The sequence below is a fragment of the Antechinus flavipes genome, chromosome 2 (assembly GCF_016432865.1).
Source record: "Antechinus flavipes isolate AdamAnt ecotype Samford, QLD, Australia chromosome 2, AdamAnt_v2, whole genome shotgun sequence".
Lineage (NCBI taxonomy): Eukaryota > Metazoa > Chordata > Mammalia > Dasyuromorphia > Dasyuridae > Antechinus > Antechinus flavipes.
This window is the reverse complement of record NC_067399.1, coordinates 680,402,754-680,425,809: the sequence shown is the minus strand read 5'-3', so window position 1 is coordinate 680,425,809 and position 23,056 is coordinate 680,402,754. Positions and strand designations below refer to the sequence as shown.

Sequence of the window (23,056 nt, the reverse complement as noted above, 5' to 3'; positions counted from 1 at the left end):
CTGGGCGCTCTTCCCCATCCCCCAAGCGAGGACCCCTGGCCAGAAGGCCCCCCCGGGCTCCTTGGCCCCTCGGCCGGGACAAGCCCCCAGAGAAGTGGGTCTGGGATGCCCGGCAGGGAGGGCCACGTTCCTCCGGCCTGTGACCCGGGGCCTGCTGCCCAGCCTCCCTGGTGAGCGGGCCCGGCCGGGACGTTAGGACCAGTCCGAGTCCGGGGCAGGGGCTGGGCCAGCGACCGGGGAGATGGCGGGGGCGCAGGATGGGGCGTGAGGGGGAGCCGGGAGACTCTGTATTCATGGTCTCGGTGTTTGGGACACAGAAGGGGGGGCTTCGGGGTCTTCAAGGAGCCCGTGCCATTGGCTCATTCGTTCACCTGGATCATGCCCCTCGGGCCCCTCCCACTGGTGCCCTGCAGACCCAGGCCCGCCTCTGGGGGCCTGAGCTTGGGGGGAGGGGGCTGAGCCGCCGCCGTCCTGGGCCGTGCTCCCCAAGGCCATTTCCCATCAGGCTGGGAGCCCGTCAGTGGGCTCCTCCCCCCGCCCCTTGGGGCTGCTGGTCTGGAGGCAGTGGGGAGATTTCTGACTGCGGGGCTCCCTTCTAGAGTCCTCCTCAAAGAGGGAGGGTCCTCTCCACTCGGAGAGCCCATCCAGGGGATTGTTCTTCGCGACAGTGCCCTCTGTTGGAAAGCTCGTGGCCACAGAGGAGACAGCTGGGCCCCAAGCTGACAAACAGACTGGGCTCGGAAGCCCCCGCCCCGGGGCGTCCGGCAGCCCCCTCCCTTCTCTGCGCCCAAGGTCAGACCCGGGGGGACGGCGCTGTCCAGAGGGAGGCCCGGGCCTCTGCGCCCGCCTCCCAAGGAACGAGGAGAAAGGCCCTCCCCGTGGGCAGCGCTGCCCGTTTTCTGGCCTCTCGGGCACGATGCGCCTGGCACGTGGCTGTCCGGCCCGGGCCCCGCCAAGGACAAGGAGGGGGTGTGAGAGGGCTCGGCTCTGCCCTGGGAGGGTCAGGGACCGTGCGGCCGGCGTCGGACCGGCAGCAGCCCCTGACGTGCCCCCACAGCCGCCTGTCCCTGCCGGGCACCGGAGAACCTCTGGACCTGCCCTCTAGGAAGGACGCCTTCTTGCGGGCTTCACCAGAAAGCGTGCCCGACGCCACGGTGGGGGTGCCCGGCTTCCCCCCGCCCCCGACCTGGGACTCTATTTCCATGCTCACACGCTGCCCGGCCCCAGGGGGCACCAGCTGGCAGCGGAGGTGGGGACGCCTCAGCTGTGGGGAAGCCTGTGAGCCCTGCTGCCCCGGGCCCCGAACAGGAGGGGGGTCAGTGTCGTCCCCCTGCAGCCCAAAGGGAGGTGAAGGATAAACCAGACAGGGCGCGGCCGCCAATGCTTACAGAAAGCTTTATTTCTCCCAAAGTGGTCCCTGGCACAAGCTGGGGGGCGGCTTCTGATGCCCACTGCCCCCTTGGCAAGCCAGGTGCTTCTTTCAGGGGGCAGGGGCACCTCAGGGCCCTCCCACTCCCTTAAGCGTGCTGTAATGGGCATTTAAGCAGAACACAAACGGGGCTGGGATGCCAGGCTAGGGGGCACATGCCCGCTTGCTTAGCTGCCACCCAGACGGGCCCGCTGCCTGGAGGAGCGCCCGCCAGGGTACCCTCCCCGGGCCGGGCCGCCTCAGTTGGCCCATTTCCCTTTCAGGCGCTTCTCGTGGGCCAGGAGCCACTCCTTCACGCCCGCTCCTCCCGTGTAGTTGCCCAGTTTTCCGCTGCTGAGGATCACTCGGTGGCACGGGATGATGATGGGGACCTGGCGGAGAGAGACGGGGTCAGAGGGCGAGGTCAGAGGGCGAGACGCTCACCCCCGGGCACCTGCGCCCACCTGCCCAGCCTGAGTCTGTGGGGGATGGCATGAGCTCAGGCTGGGGGGGGGGAGGCCCATGACCCCCAGCCCTGCCCCCCAGGTCACGCCCCCATCGCTGGGGGCTGCTGGACGATCCGGGCAGATGGCGAGCCGGAGGAGCTCGGGTCAGCTTCCCGGGGGGCTCCCCGTCCCAGTGGGATTTGGGGCCCCCCTGGGGGGCGAGAGCCAGAGGCCAAAATGCGGCCCCCAGGGAGCCCTCCCACGTCCAGGGCCTTAACTGGGGGCCGTGCTAACTGTCGGACAAGGGGATGCTGGGGAACGGTTTCGGTAAAGAAGGTTCTCCTGTGATCCCCGGAGGCCCCGGACACAAACGTCCCACAGGGGGCTGGGCAGCGGGTGCGAGGCCGGACTCTGGCATTCTCAGGTGGGCGCCAATCAAGACCCGGCCCCTCCACCCCCACATCCCGGGCCTTTCCCTCCCTCCTCGAGGAGCAAGCGCGGCCGGGGGGGAGCTGGGGCCGTGTCAGCTCGCCCAGGACCCCTCCCCCGGCTGCCCCGGCCTGTCTTCCGGAGTCCGAGCTTTGTGGCGGGGGGCCGCTGGGCCCGAGGGCAGGGGCCGCTCGGGCGCGTTTGGGGCCTGGCTCCGGCCTCTGCCCCCTCGGGTTCTGTCCGGCGCTCTCCCTTCCGGTTCTGAATCTGTGCAGCCCCCGGCCAGCAAGGAGCGCCGGGCCCAGGGCGGGGTCGCCCAGCGGGGGCAAGGCCGGGCCCCAGCCCCACCGAGAGCGGAGAACCAGGGAATACTCGCGGGGAGCTCGGCCCGGGCCCCAGCCTCCCTCAGACACGGCGCAAGATGGCGGCCGGCATCGGCTCGGAGCCGAGAGCCGCTGAAACAATCCTCAGGCCGTGAGAAGGCGGCGGGGCCCGGCGGTCGGCCTCGTCTCTCCCTCAGCAGCCACGCGCTTTGCCGCCACCAGGCTCTCCACCGACCAAGCCGGAGACAAGGAGAGGTGGAACCGGAACGGTCAGGCCCGGCCCGGGGCCGCGGCGAGGTCGGCCGCCATTTCTGCGGCCGGGCGGGGGCTGAGGCGCAAACTCCCGCAGGCGGCGGGTTCGGAGACCGCTCGAGGTCCTCCCTCTCCTTCCTCGTGAGCCGCTTCCTGCCCCGCTCAGCAGCAGCCGCCGCCTCTTCTCGTCCCCGGGCCCCGGGACCGGACCAAACGCCACGGGGAGTGAACGATCGAAGGAACGAAAATGCCGTGATGGAGGCTCGCCGGTGCCCAAGCAACGCGGCACCCAAAGTCCTGTGTCCGAATCCTGCAGGTCCTGGGCAAGCCTCAGGTGCCTCAGCTGTAAAACGGGGAGAGGGTCACAGCGAGGCCGCTGGGAGGGTAGTAAAGCCCAGGCAGAGCTCGGAGAAGGTGCCCCGAGTGCCAGGCGCCTGCCTCCATCATGAAGGGGGGGCACCACGCGGAGGGGGGCAGCGGCCCGGCCCGCCGAGCCCCGGAGGCCGCGCGCTGGTTTGTAGTCGCTAGTTAACTCTCAGGAAAAAGAAACTCCCACAATGTCAGGCGAAAAGTCGCCGGCGCCGGCTTCCGAACAGCACCAGTTGTTCCTTCTCAAACCCAGAAGCCGAAGCCGGGCAGCTGCCAGAGCGGCCGAAACGGGGCCAGTGTAGACGGGACGGGTGCTCCGAGCTGCCTGGGATTACCCAGAGAACGGGGCCGGCCGCTGGTTCCTTCTCCTGCTGCCCGCGGGGGAGGGGGCTGTGCCCCCCAACCCCCCCAGCTGCATCACGGAGCCCCGGGCCTTCTCTCGGGCCAATCCCATTGCCGGCCGTTAGAATAAGAGGCTGAAACAGCGGGTCCCGAGGACGCCCACAAGGGGCCCTTCCATCCTCCCCAATCACCGCGTGATTTTATCAGTGACCTGGAAGCTCCCCAGATGACGGACTGCGCGGAAATCCTCCTGCGACAAAATCTGCGCCGTTCTGTGCCCGCGCCCCCGCCTCGGTGCCCGCATCCCTGCCTCGGTGCCCGCGTCCCCGCCTCGGTGTCCGCGTCCCCGCCTCGGGGCACCCGCGTCCCCGCCTCGGTGCCCGCGTCCCCGCCTCGGTGTCCGCGTCCCCGCCTCGGTGCCCGCGTCCCCGCCTCGGCGTGCCCATGTCCCCGCCTCGGTGTGCCCACATCCCCGCGCCTGCTCTCAGAGGCCACCGAGCTTCCCAGCCCCGGCCTTCTCACAAAAGCGAGGAGGGGCCGCGGGGCGGCGGCCCTCGGGCTCTGGCAGCGCTGGCTCCCGCGGCCGCCGCCTTCTCCGGGCAGGGCCCACGGGGGAGGGGGCTTGTTTTCCCTCGCAGCCTCATCAATACCTAAATCCTGGCCAACAAGTGACACGGAGACGCGGGAATCAATACCTCCCTGGGCGTTTTTCCCTCCGGTCGGCGGCTCAGCACAACTGACAGCCTGACACGGAGCACGGCGCTAAGTCTTCATCAGCCGCCGCCGCCGGGAGCCCGGCAGAAGGGCCCGCTCTGTGCCAGCCGTGCCACGGCCTCCCGGGGGGCCGTGGGGGGAGGCGGGATCCGAACCCCCCGAGGGAGAAGCCGAAAGGACCGGGCGGCACCGGGGCCGCCCAACAACAGGCCACCGAGTCAGGAAGGGACGTGGCAGAGAGAGAACAAAACTAATGACAAAACACCGGCCCCGGGGCCCAAACCCCTTCCACCGGAACCTTCCGTCTCTCGCCGTCTGGCTGCTCCTCCCCTGGGAGGATGGCGAAGCCCCCGGGGCACAGGCCCGGCCCTTTGTGCCCCGAAGGCCTGGGTTGGGGGCGGCTCCACTCCACCCACATCCTCGGGGGCCAGTGCCCGGCCAGGCCGTGCCCCCCCTCAGGGCTACCAGCCCCGACCCAGTTCTGGGGGCCCACGGGGCCCGCCCCTTGTAGGCCTTCCTTCCTGGCTGAAGTCAAAAGCAAAGAATCCGAAAATAAGGGGGGGATTCTCACTTGAGGAACGTCCCCCACTCCGCTGCCCCTCCCAGCCCTGGCTGCTGGTCCCCGAGGCCGCCTGCCCGAGGGCCCCGCCCCTGCTCTCTGCCCTGGGGGAGGGGCCCCGAGAGGGGTCGCCCCCTCCCCACATTCACCAATAGCATCTGAGGCAAAGGCCCCGCGCCCGTGTCTGTGCAGTGACACTGAGTGGGTCCGGGCCCAGCGGAGGGGCCACGGGCGCCTGCCCAGGCTCCGACTCGAGGCTACGAGTTCCTGCTGCTGCCCCCGGGAGCGCGCTCTGTGCCAGGAGGGCTCTGGGGGGAGCACCGGCCCGGGGTCAGGAAGCCCCGAGTTCGAATCCTGCCCTGATAAGTCCCCTAACTGTGGCTCAGGCTCCTCCTCTACAACATGGGAGCTTCCTGGGACGCATCTGCTGAGTGGGAAGCGAGGCAGGAACGCCGGCCGATGAGTCTTCTTTGTTCTCGTATCTGCAGCACTGGGCACACAGCCGGCGCCCAATAAAGACTGGGGATCATCCGATTGGAGGAAGGGATGAGACGACCCCTCTCCAGCTTCTGACAAAGGGATGTCCAGAGGTAGCGGACCCCCAGGCTTCTGAACGACCCCCAGGGCAGGAAAGTGCTCTAGGGATGACTGCTGAGGAGGAAGCCCCAGCTGACTCCCCACAGCTGACTCCTCACAGCTGACTCCTCACAGCTAACCCCCATGGCTGACCTCTTGTGGGTGACCCCCCAAGGCTGACCTGCAGGTGACCTTCCCCATGGCTGACCTCCCACGGGTGACCCCCCACAGCTGACCTGCAGGTGACCTTCCCCACGGCTGACCTGCAGGTGACCCCCCATGGCTGACCTGCAGGTGACCTTCCCCACGGCTGACCTGCAGGTGACCTTCCCCACAGCTGACCTCCCACAGGTGACCCCCCCATGGCTGACCTCCTATGGGCAACCTCCCATGGCTGACCTCCCACGGGTGACCTCCCATGGCTGACCTCCCACGGGTGACCCCCCATGGCTGACCTCCCACAGATGACCCCCCCATGACTGACCCCCGTGGCCATCGCTGGCTGCCTCCTTACCGGGTTGTCCCTCATGGCTCCCCCCACGGCTCTGGCGGCTCCGCCCTTGCCCACGAGGGCGGCGAGCTGCTGGTAAGAAACGGTGTCCCCGAACTTCACGGCCGTCATCAGCTTCCACAGCACCTGCCTTCTGAAGGAGTCTGAGAGAGAAAGGCGAGAGTGAGCTCGGCCATCACGGGCCGCGGCCGCCGGCTTCCTCCTCCCGCCCACTTCCCCATCATCCAGGTCGGGACATCCGGTATCGGATCCCGGGCGCTTCCCCGTTACGGGGCGGGCACGGATTAGGGCACAGTGCGGTGGGGCAGGCGGGGAGGGAACCGGCTTCCTGCCCCAGTCCTGAGCCGTCCGGGTCGCCGGCCAAAGCTCAGCAGGGACAGAGAGGGGCCGGCGGCGGGAGAGTGAAGGTGCCCCCGAGTAACCCGGCCACGCCCCTGGCTGCGGGGTATGTAATGAACGGGCATCAAAATAAAAGGCCTTATTCCCGTTTTAATTGCGTGACCCCCTTAAACCGCGTTTGCTCTTCATCTGGCTGAAGCAGGGACTGCAACCCCCCCCCAAGGCTTGAGACCTCCCCTCGGCGGGCACTGGAGACCCCGGCCTGGCTGGGCCATCACTCTGGCACCTTCTCGAGGGGCCGGCGAGGACGCTCTGCCCTGGGCTCGGGGCCCGGGGCGTCCAGGGCGAGCGCAGTCGCGGCTGCCCCGGCCATGCCACCCGGTTCCGGGCTCCCAAGGCCGCGTTCCGAAGGGGAGGCCCCTCCCCGTATGTGCGTTAAATAATAAAAATCACTTCTTAACTGCAGAGAACGCTAATCACTTGCCTGGAAAAAAAATCTGTTTGGTCTTTATTATAACATTAAGCAAATTAAACATCAGCATAATCCAGGTGATACGAGAGCAGGGTCATCAAAGAAATTAACTTTGTTGTTCATCCATTTACATGGATTAGGAGAGGGCAGCGGCGAGGACGCGCGCGCTCATTTTTATGATATAATTTCCAAGTGTACACCGTTTGTGGCAGGAGGGTGACTGGGGGGTTAATCAGACTGATTTGTCCTTTTAATTGCTTTCTATTCAAAGAAAATTCATTAGATAATGTTCTCTTCAAAATTCATGAATCAATTTAACTGGAGAAAGCCCATTATGGAGCGGGTTCATTAGCGGCCGTCGTGAGCCTGCCTGATTGCTAGCAGGGTTTCCTTAGGCAAACACACACTGTTTACCAGGCTCCTCTCCGAAAGGCTCATTGGAAACCAAATTGTCACTTAGGGGGCTCCTGTGATGATTGTGGGGGTGAGGAAGGGGGCTCCCTCCTTCCTGCCCACGGGAGGTTTCAGGAATCGCCGTCCTGGGAAAAAACAGCCACCACCCAAAGCCGGAACAATGGAGAGCCGCGTCCCCGTCGGCCAGCGATGGCCGCCCGCTCGCTCTGGCCCGCTCGCTCTGGCCCGCTCCCCCTGCCCGCCCATTCCCCCCGCCCACTCACTCTGGCCCGCTCCCCCTGCCCGCCCGTTGCCCCCGCCCGCTCGCTCCCCCCACCCACTGGGCTTGTCTGTGCTTCTCTTGGCAGAGGAAGGAAAGGGGCGGGTCAGACCCAGCAGGGGAAGGGAGACCCGGAGCTCCCCAAACTGGTGGGAGTCACACAAGGAGTCTGTGTGCAGATGGAGGGAGGGCCTGGCCCAGGGCGGACGGACGCCGAGGCGGCTCCCAGAAAGCGGGGCCCAAGTGCCAAAGCCCCCCGCCCCTGTGGGGAAGGACGCCTGGCTCGGGAGCGAGGCTCCCATGGCAGGGCCGGTGGCAAGCAGACGCCGGGACTTTTTCATGGGAAGCCGTTGTGGCCAGGGTGCGGGACCTTCACTCTGTTCCCTGGGTCTGGAGCACAATGTCAGGGAGGTGGGCAATGGCTGCTCAGAGAAGCAATGGCCAAACTCCCAGAGGGAAGAATGGCTCCAGAAAGGCCCAAGCCAGGCCACTGGCAGGACCGGAGGTTCCAGCAAAGCTGGAGCTTCTGCCCACTGAGCGGAGCCTCTGGTCCTCCTGGTCACTCAGATGCCTCCTTATCCATCCTTTCATACTGAGCTTTCTCTGCTGGCTCTTCCACCCAGACACCCCCCAACTGCAGGGGACCCTGAAGACCGGGTCAGGGCCCTCCTCCCTCCCTCTATGTGCTCTCTGGAGTCAAGCTCAGTCTTTCTCGCCAGCATCCTCAGGCTCCGTTTCAGAGCCAGCCTCTCCCTTCCCCTCGGGCCTCTTCCGGCCCCTCCTCGGGGGTCCTCCGCTCTTTCTCCCCACCCGCTCAGGCCCCCAAGCAGCCCCCACTCCCCCATCTGGTCCATTCTGCGGAGCCACGGTGACGAGCTACCCGACGTGCTATCCTGGCTCCTGACTGATGTCCGCTGTCCTTCCCCTCACCCTCGGCACACCCAGCCTGGAGGGCACTCAGTCCACAAAGAACCTCGGGGCTTCCCTTCTCAATGAACCTATTTTGACCTTATCTTGGAACAGGGTGTTAGGTGCTGGTCTGTCATACTATTTTCCAACTTTCCCAGCAATTTTTGTTAAATAGAAAGTTCTTATCCCAAAAGTTAGAGTCTCTGGGTTTATCAAACACTAGATTATTGTAGTCATTGACTATTGTGTCTTGTGACCCTAATCTATTCCACTGATCAACTACTCTATTTCTTCGCCAGCATGGTTTTGACAACAACTCCTTTATAATAGTTTTGGATCTGGTAAACGCTAAGACCACCTTTACTAACACTTTTTTTTTTCATTAAAATTCTCTTGAAATAGTTGACCTTTTGTTCTTACAGATGAACTTTATTTCTAATTTTTTCCTAGATCTATAAAGTAAGTTCATATCAGTTTGGTTTGTATGACACTGAATAAATAGATTAATTTAGGCAGAATTGTCATCTTTATTATATTAGCTCGGCCCACCAGGAGGCCTTGATATTCTTCCAATTGTTTAGATCTAATCTTACTTATGTGAAAAGTGTTTTGTAATTGTGTTCATACAGTTCTTGATTTTATCTTGGCAGGTAAACTCCCAAATTTCTTATATTATCTATAGTTAATTTAAACGGAATTTCTTTTTATATCTCTTGCTCCTGGATTTTGTTGGTAACATCTAGAAAGCTGATGAGTTGTGTGGATTTATTGTGTATCCTATAACTTTGCTAAAGTTGTTAATTTTTCCTAGTAGTTTTTCGGTTGATTCTCTAGGATTCTCTAAATATACCATCATATCATTTGCAAAGAGTGAGTTTTGTTTCCTCATTATTTACTCTGATTCATTTAATTTTTTTCTCTTCTTATTGCCAAAGCTAACATTTCTAGAACAATATTGAATAAGAATAGCGGGATAGTGGGCAACTTTGTTTTACCTCTGATCTTTTTGGGAGTAACTCTAGTTTATCACCATTACAAATGATGCTTCCTGCTGGTTTTAAATAGATGCTACTGATCATTTTAAAGGAAACTCCATTTATTTCTATGTTGTTTATTGTTTTTAATAGGAATGGGTATTGGATTTTGTCAAATGCTTTTTCTGTATGTATTGAGAAAGTCATGATTTCTGTTTCTGTTAGTTTGGTTATAAATATAGCTAATTACACTAATAGTTTTGCTAATAGTGAATAAACCCTGCATTCTTGGTATAAATCCTACTTGGTCATGGTGTTTTATCCTGGTGATAACTTTCTATAATCTCTTTGCTAATATTTTATTTAAGATTTTTGCATCACACATATATTGTATCTAGAATATACTATAGCATATTTAACATGTATAAGGCTGCTTGCCATCTAGGGGAAGGGATGAAGGGAGGGAAGGGAAGTCAGAACAAAAGTGAGTGCGAGGGATAATGTTGTGAAAAATTACCCAGGCATATGTTCTGTCAATAAAAAGTTATAATAACAACAAAAAAGATTTTTGCATCAATATTCATTAGGGAAATTGGTCTATAGTTTTTTTTCTGTTTTGACCTTACCTGGTTTAGGTATCAGCACCATATCTGTGCAATAAAAAGAATTTGGAAAGACTTCTTCTTTCCCTATTTTTCCATAAAGTTTGCATAGTATTGGAATGAATTGTTCTTTAAATGCTTGGTAGAATTCGCTTGTAAATCCATCTGGCCCTGGAGATTTTTTATTAAGGAGCTGATTAATAGTCTTTTCAATTTATTTTATTTCTTCCTTTGTTAATCTGGGCAATCTATATTTTTGTAAGTATTCATCCATATACTGTTGGGTAAAATAGCTCCTAATTATTGCTTTAATTTCCTCTTCATTAGTAGAAAGTTCTCCCTTTTCATTTTTAATAGTAAGCAATTTGATTTCCTTCTTCTTTCTAATCAAATTAACTAAAAGTTTATCTATTTTTTTTCATAAAACCAACTCTTAGTTTTGTTTATTAGTTCAACAGTTTTCTTACTTTTGATTTCATTAATCTCTCCTTTTATTTTCAGAATTTCAAACTTGTTATTTAATTGGGAGTTTTTAATTTGTTCTTTTTCTAGCTTTTTTAGTTGCAAGTCCAATTCGCCGATTTTCTCTATCTCCACTTTATTTAAATAAGCATCTAGAGATATAAAACTTTCCTTTGGCTGCATCCCACAAATTTTGTTATATTGTCTCATCATTCTCTTGGATGAAATTATTGATTGTGTCTATAATTTGTTGTTTCATCCACTCATTCTTTAGGATTAGACGATTTAGTTTCCAATTAATTTTTGGCCCATTCTCTCAAATCCTTTATTGTACATTATGATCTGGAAAAGATGCATTTACTATTTCTGCCTTTCTGCATTTGACTTTGAGGTTTTTATGCCCTAACACATAGTCAGTTTTTTGGTAGGTTCCATGTACCACCAAGAAAAAAGTAAATTTCTGTCTCCATTCAATTTTCTCCAAACATCTCCAAGATTCCATTTACCTCCTTAACTTCTTTCTTATTTATTTTGCGGTTTGATTTATCTAGTTTATTCCTCCTTCTCTTCAGGGATGGATAGAATAAGCATTTTGAAGTGCCAAGTATGTGCCAGGCTTTATGGTCAGTGTTTGAGACTCATCTCTCCATTGGCCAGCCTTCCACAAGGCCTGCATCCTCTCGCCACTTTTCCAGCTTGGCTCAGAACGCGGCAGCTTCCTGACTGGTGCGGTGTGGCCGGAACACCCCCCAGAGTGCTCTGGGCCTGAGGGACTCTAACCGCCCCCCAGCTCCTCCTTCTACCCCTGCCCCTGATCAGTTCCACTTCTGATTCTCATCTCTTTGGGCCATGGGAGTGTGAAGTTGCTTCCAGGACTACCTACAATGTTATCTTGGTAAAACCCTATGTCCTCCAGTACCTGAGTACATTGGAAAAGTACCCACGGAAGCTCCCCGCTCTCTGTGACACGAGCATGGGGACGGGGCTGCTACTGTGCCCGTCCTTTATTTACTTAACTAATGAAACCAGTGGTGAGAACTTTGGCCACACAACTGCTGAGGGGCATGGCGGGACAAGCTGGGCCTTCTTCCTCTCAGCCGGGGCTCCCGCCACTGCCCCAGGAGCAGATGATCCGGCAGGCAGCCCGGACGGGCCCCTGAGGTCCCTGCAGCTCTGGTACGGGAACAGTGAGCTGCAGGGCTCTGGAAGCAGGGCTGCGCCAGCAAAGGTAGGCAAGGGTTCTTTCTAGTAGCCCAAGGGGCTGGGCTTTTGTGGAGAATGGGCTGAGGAAAGAGTGAATAAAGAGGTGGGAAGGGACAGACACCCCCCCCCCCAAACAGAGATGGGGGCCAGGGAGGGAGGGATGGGAAAGGCAGCGGCTGGCAGGCTCTCCCTAGTCACGACACAGACCAGACCCTCAGCTTTCACCAGGTGGACACTACTGGAGACTGGAGACAGCCCTCCAGGTGTGATCAGGTGACAAGACTGGAAACTCTGGGACCAGCCCACAGAGTCACCTGGCCCGGGAAGGGGTGGAAGGGTCTCAGGAAGTTTGAGTGGCTCGCCGCTCCTGGAAGAAGCAGAGGTTGGGGGGGCGGGGAGTAGCTAGGGGAGGCCAATCCAGCCCAGAGCAGCTCCAAGCACACGCCACAGGATCCAGACCTCCCCAACAAAAATGCCCATGGGGATGGAGAGAACAGCAGCCCCCTTGGAGAATGTGCCAGGCTTGGGAGTCAGAAAAGCCTGAGCTCCAATCCCCTCTCAGATGTGTATGGGGCACGTGTGGGCAAATCACTAGTTTTCCCTCAATCTCGGTTTCTTTTCCTATAAAATGGGGGTAATAGCACCTACTTCCCAGGGCTGTTGTTAGGGTCTGAGGAGAAGATGTCTGGAAAATGTTTTGCTAACATTTAAGCACTGTCTACGTGCTACCTGTTTTTGAGGAGGAGCCTCCAAGTCCTGGTGTCCAACCCTTTACAAGAGGGGAAAGGAGGACCAAAAGCTGAAGTCAGTAGCCCACAAACACCCCAATGCCATACGCTGGGCCCTGTGCCAAACGCTGGCCTTCAAGGACGGACAAATCAAGCAAAGCGATCCTGGTCTTGAGCGGGAACAAGATGGCGGGGCAGGTCTCCAGTGAAGCCCCCCGCTGCCTCCGGCCTTCCTTATTCCAGAAGCAAATTCCACCTTGTTTATCTCTTGCTTCCTCAAACTTGAGGACAAACACAAATTGTCCACAGACTTGAGACGTTTTCCCAAGCGTCCTTTGACCAGACAGCTAATGGCCCTGAATTGATTTGTTGCAAAATCAGAACATTTCACTGAAAATCCACAGGAGAGAACAGACTCACTTCTCATTCTTCATTAAAAAACAAAACAAAACACACTGGCCTTGATCCGGGGGGTGAAAAGGAAATCAAAATGCCCTCGGGCCCCGGGGGCCACGTAATAAATCTTTTCCCCAAGGCGCTCCGAGGAATCTGTCTTGGAAAAATGATTCTGACATTGGAAGTGCCCGACTGTCGCCTTCCCATTGGAGGCTCCATTTTTATTTGCGTGCCAGACTCTTCGGCCGCACCTTTCTCCGGGACGGTTACAAGCCGAGGGTCTCAGACATGCCTGCGCGCCCCCTCCCCAAGAGCGCACGCTGTCCCTGCCTTCAGAAAGCTCCCAGTCTCCGGGCGGGGGGATGGAAAGCGGATGAGCGCGCCTGGTGGCCCAGGAGGCACGGTCTGCCCCATTTTCCAAATGGAGAAAGGAGGGGGAAAGAGCACGAGGGGAAGGCCCAATCCTCAGCCCGGTGGAGCTGCTCCCAAGTCAGGAGCCCAACTGCCCGGCCTCGGCTAGCCACTGATTGATGCTGATTGGTCTGAGCAGGTCATTCCTCTATTAACCACAGCCGGGAAGTCTGGGATGCGGCAGAGCGAGCGGGGAGCGCACGGGGGGAACTTTATAAATATAAATGAATACACTGAAGATGACCCAATAGAAAATTCCAAATCTATTTCTATCAGCCGGGGCTCCTTCTGACATGATGAGTGACTGCCGATGGCCACCTGGTAAATAATTAATCTCCTCTGCCCTCGCCCTCTCGGTACCGTATATACATATTACATAGCAGCCATGAAATATGATGCTACTTAAATGAAAATAATTGGATTTACTTTAACATGTTAGCCGTGACCTCCGTAACCCCGAGGAGCGGGGCAAAAACAAGGAGAGAGGGCCCTGCAGAGGTCACTGCCGAAGGCGGGGGATCAATAGGAGACTCACTTAGTGACCAGGCGAGATCAATTAAAGAGGAATGGTTTCAGAAAAGTTTTACTTTAAACCCCACCTGAGCTGCCATGTGATTTGAAAGAAGCTTTTGGTGCCGGGAGAAGTGTCAGGAGGAGGGCTGGAATGAAAATCAGTGTGCGCATGTATGTGTGCGCATGTGTCTGTATGCATATGTCTCCCTATGTATGTATATCTGCATATCTGTGTACACACATTCTACATGTGTCTGTGTGCATGTACATGTATCTGTGTGTCTGTGTGCATGTACATATGGATGTGCATGTACATGTTTATGTGTCTATGTGTGTGTACAGTGTGTGTATACATATGCACATACTGCGTGTCTTTCATTTAAAAAGCCTCCCCCCCAGAAGCAGGCACCCTCCTGAGGGCCGAGGGACCCCCCCGCAGAGCACCAGGCTCCCCCAGACCCGGCCGGGCTCACACCGCCAACACCGCAGCCGCCGGAGGTCCGAGTGGGAAACACCTCTTTTGGGCCAGTGGGGACCCTGCCCCCCGAGCCCATTCTTGGCGGTGTCTGGCTTTCCGTGCACTGACCGCTGCGCAGGCTTGTGGCTGAAGCCACAAAAAGGGCTGTGAAAGGGTGGAAAGACCATGGGCGAAGAGCTGGGGAGGCCGGAGGCTCCAGATGGGAGAACAGCTCCAGCAGGGGCGGGAGGGGAAGCCTTCTGAAGCCCCGCTCCCACCTTTCCTGACCCTCCAGCGGGTCCAGGATCAGGCCGGGCTCTGCCCCTGCAGGCCACTAGCACCGCCTGTGCCTTTCTGTCCCCTCGCCCTTAGCCGCTTGTCTGGGTATGTAAGGTCTCTGCCATTTTCCCTTTCTCTTGGCGACTGTCCCCTGATGGAGAGATGACCCAATTTCTTCTCCCCTGCTCCGGCACCAACAGGACGCTCACAGCCAGTTTCATCCTTCTGCAGGCTTCCTGGGAGAGGACCCCCTTTTCTGCAGCTCTCCCACTCACGCCCCATTCATTCCACCCATTCTCCTCCCTCTTCGGCCCCGGCACATCCGGCGGGGGGTCACCCGGACACTCTTGGGGCCGACCACTGGACAGAACAAGACCTAAGTGGGCAGCCTCTGCAGACGAGTCCGGGCCACCGTTATCAGCCTTATTCCACCCAACGTTGCTACCGAAGACTGGTACGAACGCTCCCAAACCAACCTCGTGGTTACTGACGAGGACGGACAGAATTGGGAACCATGTATATCCGCTGGGCCGAGACCGGCGAGACGAAAATCAGTGGGGACAAAGGTCAATCTCCATCTCTCTGGGTCCGAGAAATCATCCGCAGGGGCACAGAAGCTCACAGGAAATCCCAAGGGTTTGAACCAAAAGGGGCTCTATCTGCCGGGGAAAGATGCCCTGCTGGGATTGCAGGTAGAAGAGGATTCAGAGAAAGTGATAAGCCCGGGCCCCTGCGAGCCTTCCATGCACAAGCATGAGGTATGGCCCAAAGTAAAGCAAGCTAAAGGCTGTAATGCAGGGAAGCTAAGTTGATCTCATCAGAGACTTCCCTGAGACGTGGCGGGATCTGACCCATGACTAAATTATGGGTCTGGAAGGGTATACATTATTCAAAAAGGACACAGTGAAAACTACACGGAGGGGAGAGACGCTTTTATATTAAGGAAAGATATTCTGTACGGAAATCCAGGAGCCAGCGCGGATAAGCATGGCAGCCCCTGAAAATGCTTTCTCCAAAGTTAACAATGATCTCTTAATCGCCACATCCAGTGCCTTTTTCAGGGGCGCATGAAAGATAAGCATGGCTGAGCTATGATTGACATCATTACAGGGAGCCCCCACCTCAAGGAGTTCATGGTTCCAGAGAAGCAGTCAGTTAACTGCACGCGATTAATGTGAAAAAGGTAAAGAATGGTAAAATACAATCACATTTCCTAATAAGAAGGCTTTTTGATATAGATGAGAAAAATATCAATGACAAAAAAATTGAAAAAGGAAAGGAGATAGAAATACAAAGGGCAATACCATCTCTAATAAAAAGCAAATTAATCTTCAGAGAAGAATAATTAATGGTTTGAAAAAGGCAAGAATAGGACTAATTTGAATACATCAAATAGAGTGCTGACGGAGATTTAATTTCCCTCAAATATCAAGAACATGCAGGAAATATCAGAAAACAAATGACATGTATTCCCCATACCAAATGTGAACGGTTGGAATTCTCTCATCAAAAGAAAAAGAATGACACACTATGTCAAGACTCAAAATGACCAATGATGTTGCTTTTTGAAGATAGATTTGGTAAAAAAAAATATATATATATATATATATAAGATTGTATTAAAATTAAGAGGTGGGTCTAAAAGTTTTGAAGTGAAATGGCACATTCAAAATAGTGAGAATAGGAATAAGGTTAAGGCTTTTTTCAATAGAGTGGAATCCAAACTAAGAAAATCTAAGAGACGGATGTAGAAATGACCACACAGTGTAAGAAAGTCCCTTGGCACAGGGACTCGATAGGCAGCTTCACTAGTGAAGGCTAATCCGAGATAGGGAAACTCCTTCTACCAAGGCAGGTCTGCACTTTCTCCGCAAAACAAAGTCTCAGAGTTGCCTACAAGTAAGGTGACATATTCGGGGCCGCCCCAGCAGAATATGTACACAGTGACACTTGAATGCAAGACTTTTTCTTTACCAGTTCTCTATTCACTTCACTACAATAACTTCAAAAGGAAAGAAAAATAACAGCAAATCAGAGTGGAAAAATCTGAGCTCAAAGCTTATCTGTGATTATTATTATGAGCCTGATCCTGAGAAAATTCATCTTTGGGCCTATTTTCCCATCTGTTAAATGAGGGAATCAGAGTAGCTAATTTTTAAGGTTTCTTCTAGCTCTTAAACAATAAAGTCTGATCCAAATATGTAATAATTTTAAATTTACATATACCATACAATCCAAAAGTTAAATTCACAAAAGACTGGTTAACAGTGATACAAAAAGAATAAACAAGCATAGTAATAGCAGGGGACTTAAAATGTCTTCATCAGAATATGAATAATCAAATTACAACATTAATAATTAAAAATCTCTCAAGTGTTCATTTAATATGTTGAAAATAATATGTAGACAAAGTCGAGTGGGAGGCACAAGGAATATACGTTCTTTACGAGTACCCATGGGGGTCTCAAAAAATCGGTCCTATACTAAGTGTCAGAAAAGCCCTACATAAATTCAAAAGGCAGAAATGACACATACTGTATTTTCAAGCCTCCTCAGCCAATTAGAAACAAATTACAATATCATGCGCAAGAATCACAAAACTATATGGAAACTGAAAAAGCAACCTACCAAAACAATAAACTGGCTAAAGTACAAAGCAGAAGAATAACAATATTTAAAAGAGCTATAAAAATATTATGAAATTCTATAGGATGGTGCCAAAGTTATTTTTCAGGATATATTTCTATCCTTGAGCACTTACATTAATAGGAGGGAAAGTAAATGAACAAAGCTTGCGACAAAAGACAATGGAAAAGAATGAAAGCAGCTGTCTAAAGTAAAATTTAAAAAGAGAGAGAGATTATAAAGGGAAGAACAGAAACAAAGAGAGCAATTCAATTCAATTGCAAAGGCAATTATTAAACATTTATTATGTGCAAGGTGCCATGTTAGACAAAGTGTAACTGAAAACTAGTCAGTGCCCTCTCTAAGGGATTATTTTCTACTATATGGAAAATAACATGCCCATGGAGAAGGAGGTACAAGATTCTTGGAAAAAGACACAAGACAAGTCAACAAAGAATTAGCCTGAACAAAACAAGATAAAACCAAACAAATGAAAAGGCTTGACCCCGAGAGAAAAAAACACCTGGCCCAAGCAGATTCACAGGAATTTGAAGGAATCTTCCTAGACTGAAAAATCCTTATGCCAATAATTTTATTCATAAGTACAAAGAAGGAAGGAACCTTATTCAATGCCAGCAAAATATAATTACATTTTAAAAACCTGACACAGATATTGCCACAAAAAGAAAATTATTAATAGCAAAATCATCCCAACAACAAAAAGAAGGGTGACTCCACGGCCTCGTGGTGGGTAGGGGTGTGACGCCGGGACAACGAAGAATAAATGTGGTGGCAAAGTTAAAGTTCTGGTAGTTTCCAACATGTGAGAAAGGAGTTGGACATATTCCCTTGGATACGGTTCCTATGGACACTGACCATATCTGCTTGCCTTTGGAGAACTTCATCACTTGGACGCTGACTATATGGCGATAAATTATTTGGCCGTGGTCTCCCATGAAGCAAAGAAAAATACAAAATATCTCCATTTGCTTCTACAGTGATGGTGGTAAAATGGTAGAAAAGGGGGGCAGATCATGAAAAGAATCAGGTAGACATTAATTTATCTGTTATTCCTCTTACGTGAGATACTTCTCCAGTGACCAATGGACCAGACAAAATTCTCCAGGGACTGAGTTCTGTCAATGTTATCATTCAACCAATTGATCAATCAACAAGTGTCTGTTAAGTGCCTACTAAATGAAACCAAGAGACAAAAGGAAGATTCGGCTAAATGAAAAGATGGCTCACACGCTCTCCTTGAAGAGATAAGGAAAGGAGCTGGCTTTAGCATGCTTCAAAAGGCAGCAAGTGACAGTGTTTCATGAGACATTCGGTCATTTCAGATTGCAGTTTGAATGATTAGGAGGTCCAAAAATATCTGACACCTGGCTTTGTTGCTGAGCATGAGAAAGGCGATGGAGAATTTTATAAAACCTCCCAAATTTGATCAATATATATTTGGTTCCTCGGTGACACAAGTGCCATCAGTGAGAAGGCCAAAAAATATGTTAGAAAACACCAGGTGGGAGTAGGAAACAGCAGAGGGTAAGTAGTTGTGTGGTCTTCCGGAGGCCTGCTCTTCCTTGGGGTGAGAAAAGCTGCTCTGGCAAACCCTAACCAGCATGACCAAGAAGAAGACAATATTTAAGACGGAAACGATTTTATTGATATGGGAGTCCTTCCTGAGTTAGGCCATGGATCATGAACCTGACAGAGCAAAGACAAAAACATCATGAGAAGTCTAGAAGAATCAAAATAACAAAAAGCCGTGACGTGAAATGAAGACGTCTCCAATCTGACCTATTTAAAGAAGTGATTCAGGCTGAAAAATGGGAACGAGATGACGGAATGGACATTGAGTGTGATGATGTGTTGAGTTCTATAGATAGTTCTCTCTGGGAGAGAGAGCAGGTTTCTTGGGGGAGGTTTTCTTGGAGGCAGCCTTAGTATCGGTTAAGAGTAATAATAACCCAAAACGCAGCCACGTGATAAAAGAGATCTCTTATTGCCTCCAATATAGCCCGGTTAGTTGAGAGGCCTATCTCTCTGCTTGGTTCCTTGCAAGACCTTTTGCCGCTTTGTCCTTTGCTTCTGCCTCTGCTTTCTTCAGTCTGCAGAGCCAGCACCAAGTTGAATCTGTCTTGCCTCTGAGAGAGCCTTCTCAAGCTTCAGCTGAACTCTCCACTCGTAGCTTCTTCCTCTGAAAACTCTTCTGATTGATCCCTTTGAAGCTCTATTTATCTGAGAGAGAGGAATTGTGGGATGTGAGAGAGAAGGATTATAGGTTTCTCCCATAGTGCTCTCTGGCCCTAAGAGCTTCAAGGGAGGTATGAATTCACAAAGTTACACAGTTTACTTTGTGAATCTCCCATACTTGTGAATTCCAATGAGTAAAGGTGTGAACACAAGCATTGTATCAATTAGTTCTACTTAGTACCTTGTTTCAGGTTCTGGCCCAAAACACCTTCTTGTAAGATCAGATCAATAATCTATCAACTCTAATGAGTTAGCAGTTTGTAAAGATTCCAATAGTGATGGACACTTTTGAACAGAGTCCGACCCAGGTGGTCAACGAGCCTTCAGAGGCCCGGCCCACAAGGCACCCGTGAGTCCCGATGGCTGAGCAACCCCCTGCCCAAGTTTGTTCATATTCACTCTGTCCAGATTTCGCACTTAGTTATATTTGTACACACGTGTAGATTCCTGAGGGCAGCTTCTGCATTTCTGGCTCTATCCCAGTGCATTTTATCCTTTAGTTATTCACTATCTGTCCTGCACATAGCTTATTTCAATCAAATATTCAACCAATCAATAAACACTGATTCAGCACCATCCGTGCCAGTCACTGTGCTAAGCACTGGGATACACAAAGGGGCCACAGCCCCTGGGCTCCATCTAACGGGGGCAGACAACATAGATATGAATCTTTCTGTGCAAACTGAGCTCTGGAGAATAAGGAGGGGAATGGCCAGAGAAGGCAGGAATTCAGGGCTCTGTTGATGGTCAGTCACCGCAGTGACCAAAAGATGCGGGGGGGAGGAAGAACAAGGAAACTGGAAAGATGGGTGGGGGCTCCAAGGGTCCAATGGAGCATTCTGCACGTGCTCCTGGAGGCAGGCAGAGCCCCTGCAGGTAACTGAGGAGACCCAGCCTCACCTGAGCAGGTCAGTCAGGGGTGAGTCCGGGGTGAAGGAAGAGCCACCTGAGAGAGGGAGAAGAGGAACTCATAGCAAACGGGCTGTGAGATATGGAGCAGAGATCTCAGTGGCAGAGTGGGGACGAGGGAAGCCCCGGGAGGCTTGAGGAAGAATGAGAAGGTCTGGGAGAAGTGGGCAGGTGGCTCAGGGCCAAACAGCTCCGAGGGTCTCGTGGATGCCATGTGACAGAGCTGAGTAAAAGGAGCCTCCAGATGGATGTGTGGCCAGTGGGAAGTCAGAGGGACCGTCCATGAATGCCCCACTGAAACCTACTCCATGTGATGGGATCTAAGAGACAACCCTGATGCTGGGGGCACCTTCCCTGGAAGGACAAAGACCTAGGGGCCAACATGAACCAGTGCCAGACCGCGGAGATCACAGAGCTACACAACTCCCAAGGCCAAGGGCATAAGGCCATACTGACAGAACATGTTCTGAAGAAGAAACCTGTGAGAACATGAAGGGACAGATCTCTTCCTTCTCCTCAGCTTTCAGGCCTGTGAGGAGCCGTGCTCGTCAAGTCCATCTCACGGCAGCCCTGCAGCCAATGGGCACCTCAGGGACCGCTTAGGGTAGACTAAAGGCGGGCGCTTGTCCAACCTGTACAAAGAGCGAGCTTGGGAAGGTGTTCATTGTTCTAAAGAACGTCCCATGGAAATTGGTCCTCGGGTTGGTGGGAAATGGCTTAAACCCAACTCTCCCACACGTACATCAGGGCATTCTAGCCGGATGACCCTTGGAAACACTGGGCGGAACGATACATCTACCTCAGGGACGGAGGGGAAAGACCAGTGGAAGTCACGATCAGATACTCGGTTACACTAATTTTTAAAAATTAGAGGCAACAGTCAAGAAAGACAACTGACTGCAAACGATCTGTGGTGAATGAGAGAAAACCGGAATCGACATTCATCCCGATTTATCAGGGGGCCACAGAGCACAAACAGCTCGCGCAGGGCTTGCTCTCCCAAAGGCCCAAGAGACTCGCTAAGATTATCGGTGGCAAAAAGTTCCCAATCTGCTTTGGGGCTGCTGTGAGGATCAAGTGAGATAATATTTGCAAAGAGTTTAGCACAGTGCCTGGCACATAACAGATGCTCCATAAATGCTTGTTTCCTCTTCGGCGTGTCCTCCTCCCCAATCCCTAAATGGAAAACGCAACTTGACGCCATTGAAAATTCTCAGTATCTCACTAAGAATCAGAGATTCAAATCCAAACTTTGAAATTCCCACTAAATATATACATATATTGTATTTAACATACACTTTACCATATTTAACATGTATGGGACTGCCTGCCATTTGGGGAAGTGGTGGGGAAAAGGAGGGGAGAAGCTGGAGCAGAAGTTTTTGCAAGGGTCAGTGTTGAAAAATTACCCATGCATGTGTTTTGTCAATAAAAAGCTATGATAATAAAAAAAGAAAGACCCATTAATTGGCAAAATAAATAAACAAATAAAAGCAATGAAACACAGTGCTGGGGAAAGGAGAGCGGAGAACTCCATGGTTTATTTCCTAATTGTTGGGAGAACTGCAAAGTGGCCGAATCTCTCGGGGAAGCAATTTGGACTTTCACTGTATCACTGTAAAAATTATTGTTTGCTTCATTCCAACAATTCAATTGTTCATAATATACTCCGAGGACACAATCAAAAAATAGCTCGGCATTCAAAGCTTCTTGTGTCGGCACAGCCAAAAGCCGCAAGTGGTCTCGGGGTCCAAAAAGAGAGCACGCTCCACCCACGGACATAGGTTCCTTGGATTGGCATCCCCGCCCCCAACCTTGGCAATCCCCCTTCAGTTTGGACTCGCTGCGAAATCTGCTCCCTCACGATGGTGGACATCTTTCCCAAGCATCTATCTCCCTGTTCTCGAGCCTGCCTGATGTTTAATGAATCAGTTAAGTGACTAATAAGTCTATCTCCGTCACAATCTCCCTCTTTCTCTGTGTCTCTTTCCCTCTGTCTCTGTCTCTCTCAGGTAGAGTCTTTTATAGAAAGAAGAGGGGCTTCATAGAGGGCTCTTTCCATAGCGAAATCCATCTACTGGAGAATTATTAAACAAATAACAACATGTGACTATATCAGAACACGCCCCCAGAAATGGCCCAGTGGATGGTTTCAGAGAAGCTTGGGAAGAACTGTCTGAACGCTCGCAGAGGCCCATGGAACAAAGGGACAACCTGCAGAGAAACAAAGCCGTCAGCCGGGCAGTGAGAAGCCAGGATGGCCCAGGCCCTGGGCACTGATGCCCTAGGCTCTGGGCGCTTTTCCGCCTCGGGGCTGGACAATCTAAAGGAATGCAGAAACAGCCTTTCTCTCCTCCCGGAGGAGGAGGCAAAGCAGTCTCTGGAAGGTAGAGCTTGTGGCGAGTCTGCTGGCACGCAGTCCTTATGATGGCCGGCGCGGGTGCCAGCCTCGCCACCGACAACAACTGAAACGGGAGGCCTCTGGCGAGACGCCGGCCACGTCAGGTTGACGAAGGCCCCGGGCCGATGTGAAAAGGGCAGACGCCGACAGAAGCAAGAGGCGGCCACTCGTGGGAAGGGGGTAACGTCTTACCTTTTCCTCTGAGGGGACCCAAAATCCTCGTCGGGCTAAATGTTACGTTTCTCTCATGAATATCAATGCTCTGACAATCTCCGGCTCATCCTCCGTGCCGGGGAACGCAATCTCAGACCTCGCGTCGTACTATTAGGCCTCCGAAACGAGCACTTTGTCTCGCCGAGGTGGGGAGAAACGACGAGCTCGCCAGGTGAGGTTCAGCCACACGGAGAAAGGTAAAAGACCCTCTGTGGCGCCATTTATATTTATTTGTTTTCACGGCACTAATCGTTTGAGCTTATCAAGATTATTTAGCAAAAAATGACACGGGAAGCTTCCACCCA

The 23,056-nt window shown here is 52.8% G+C and overlaps 1 protein-coding gene across 1 annotated transcript in view; it reads right to left on the bottom strand.

The window, feature by feature from the left end:
• Nucleotides 1-1,378: 1,378 nt before the first annotated feature.
• MGMT (O-6-methylguanine-DNA methyltransferase) overlaps nucleotides 1,379-23,056 on the bottom strand; it is a 181,228-nt gene continuing 159,550 nt past the window's right edge. The window contains exons 4-5 of the mRNA XM_051982721.1: nucleotides 5,933-6,072; nucleotides 1,379-1,800 (exon numbers count right to left, since the gene is read on the bottom strand). Coding sequence (XP_051838681.1) covers nucleotides 1,669-1,800; nucleotides 5,933-6,072 — 272 coding nt within the window. The 3' untranslated portion in view covers nucleotides 1,379-1,668. The remainder of the gene's footprint in view (nucleotides 1,801-5,932; nucleotides 6,073-23,056) is intronic.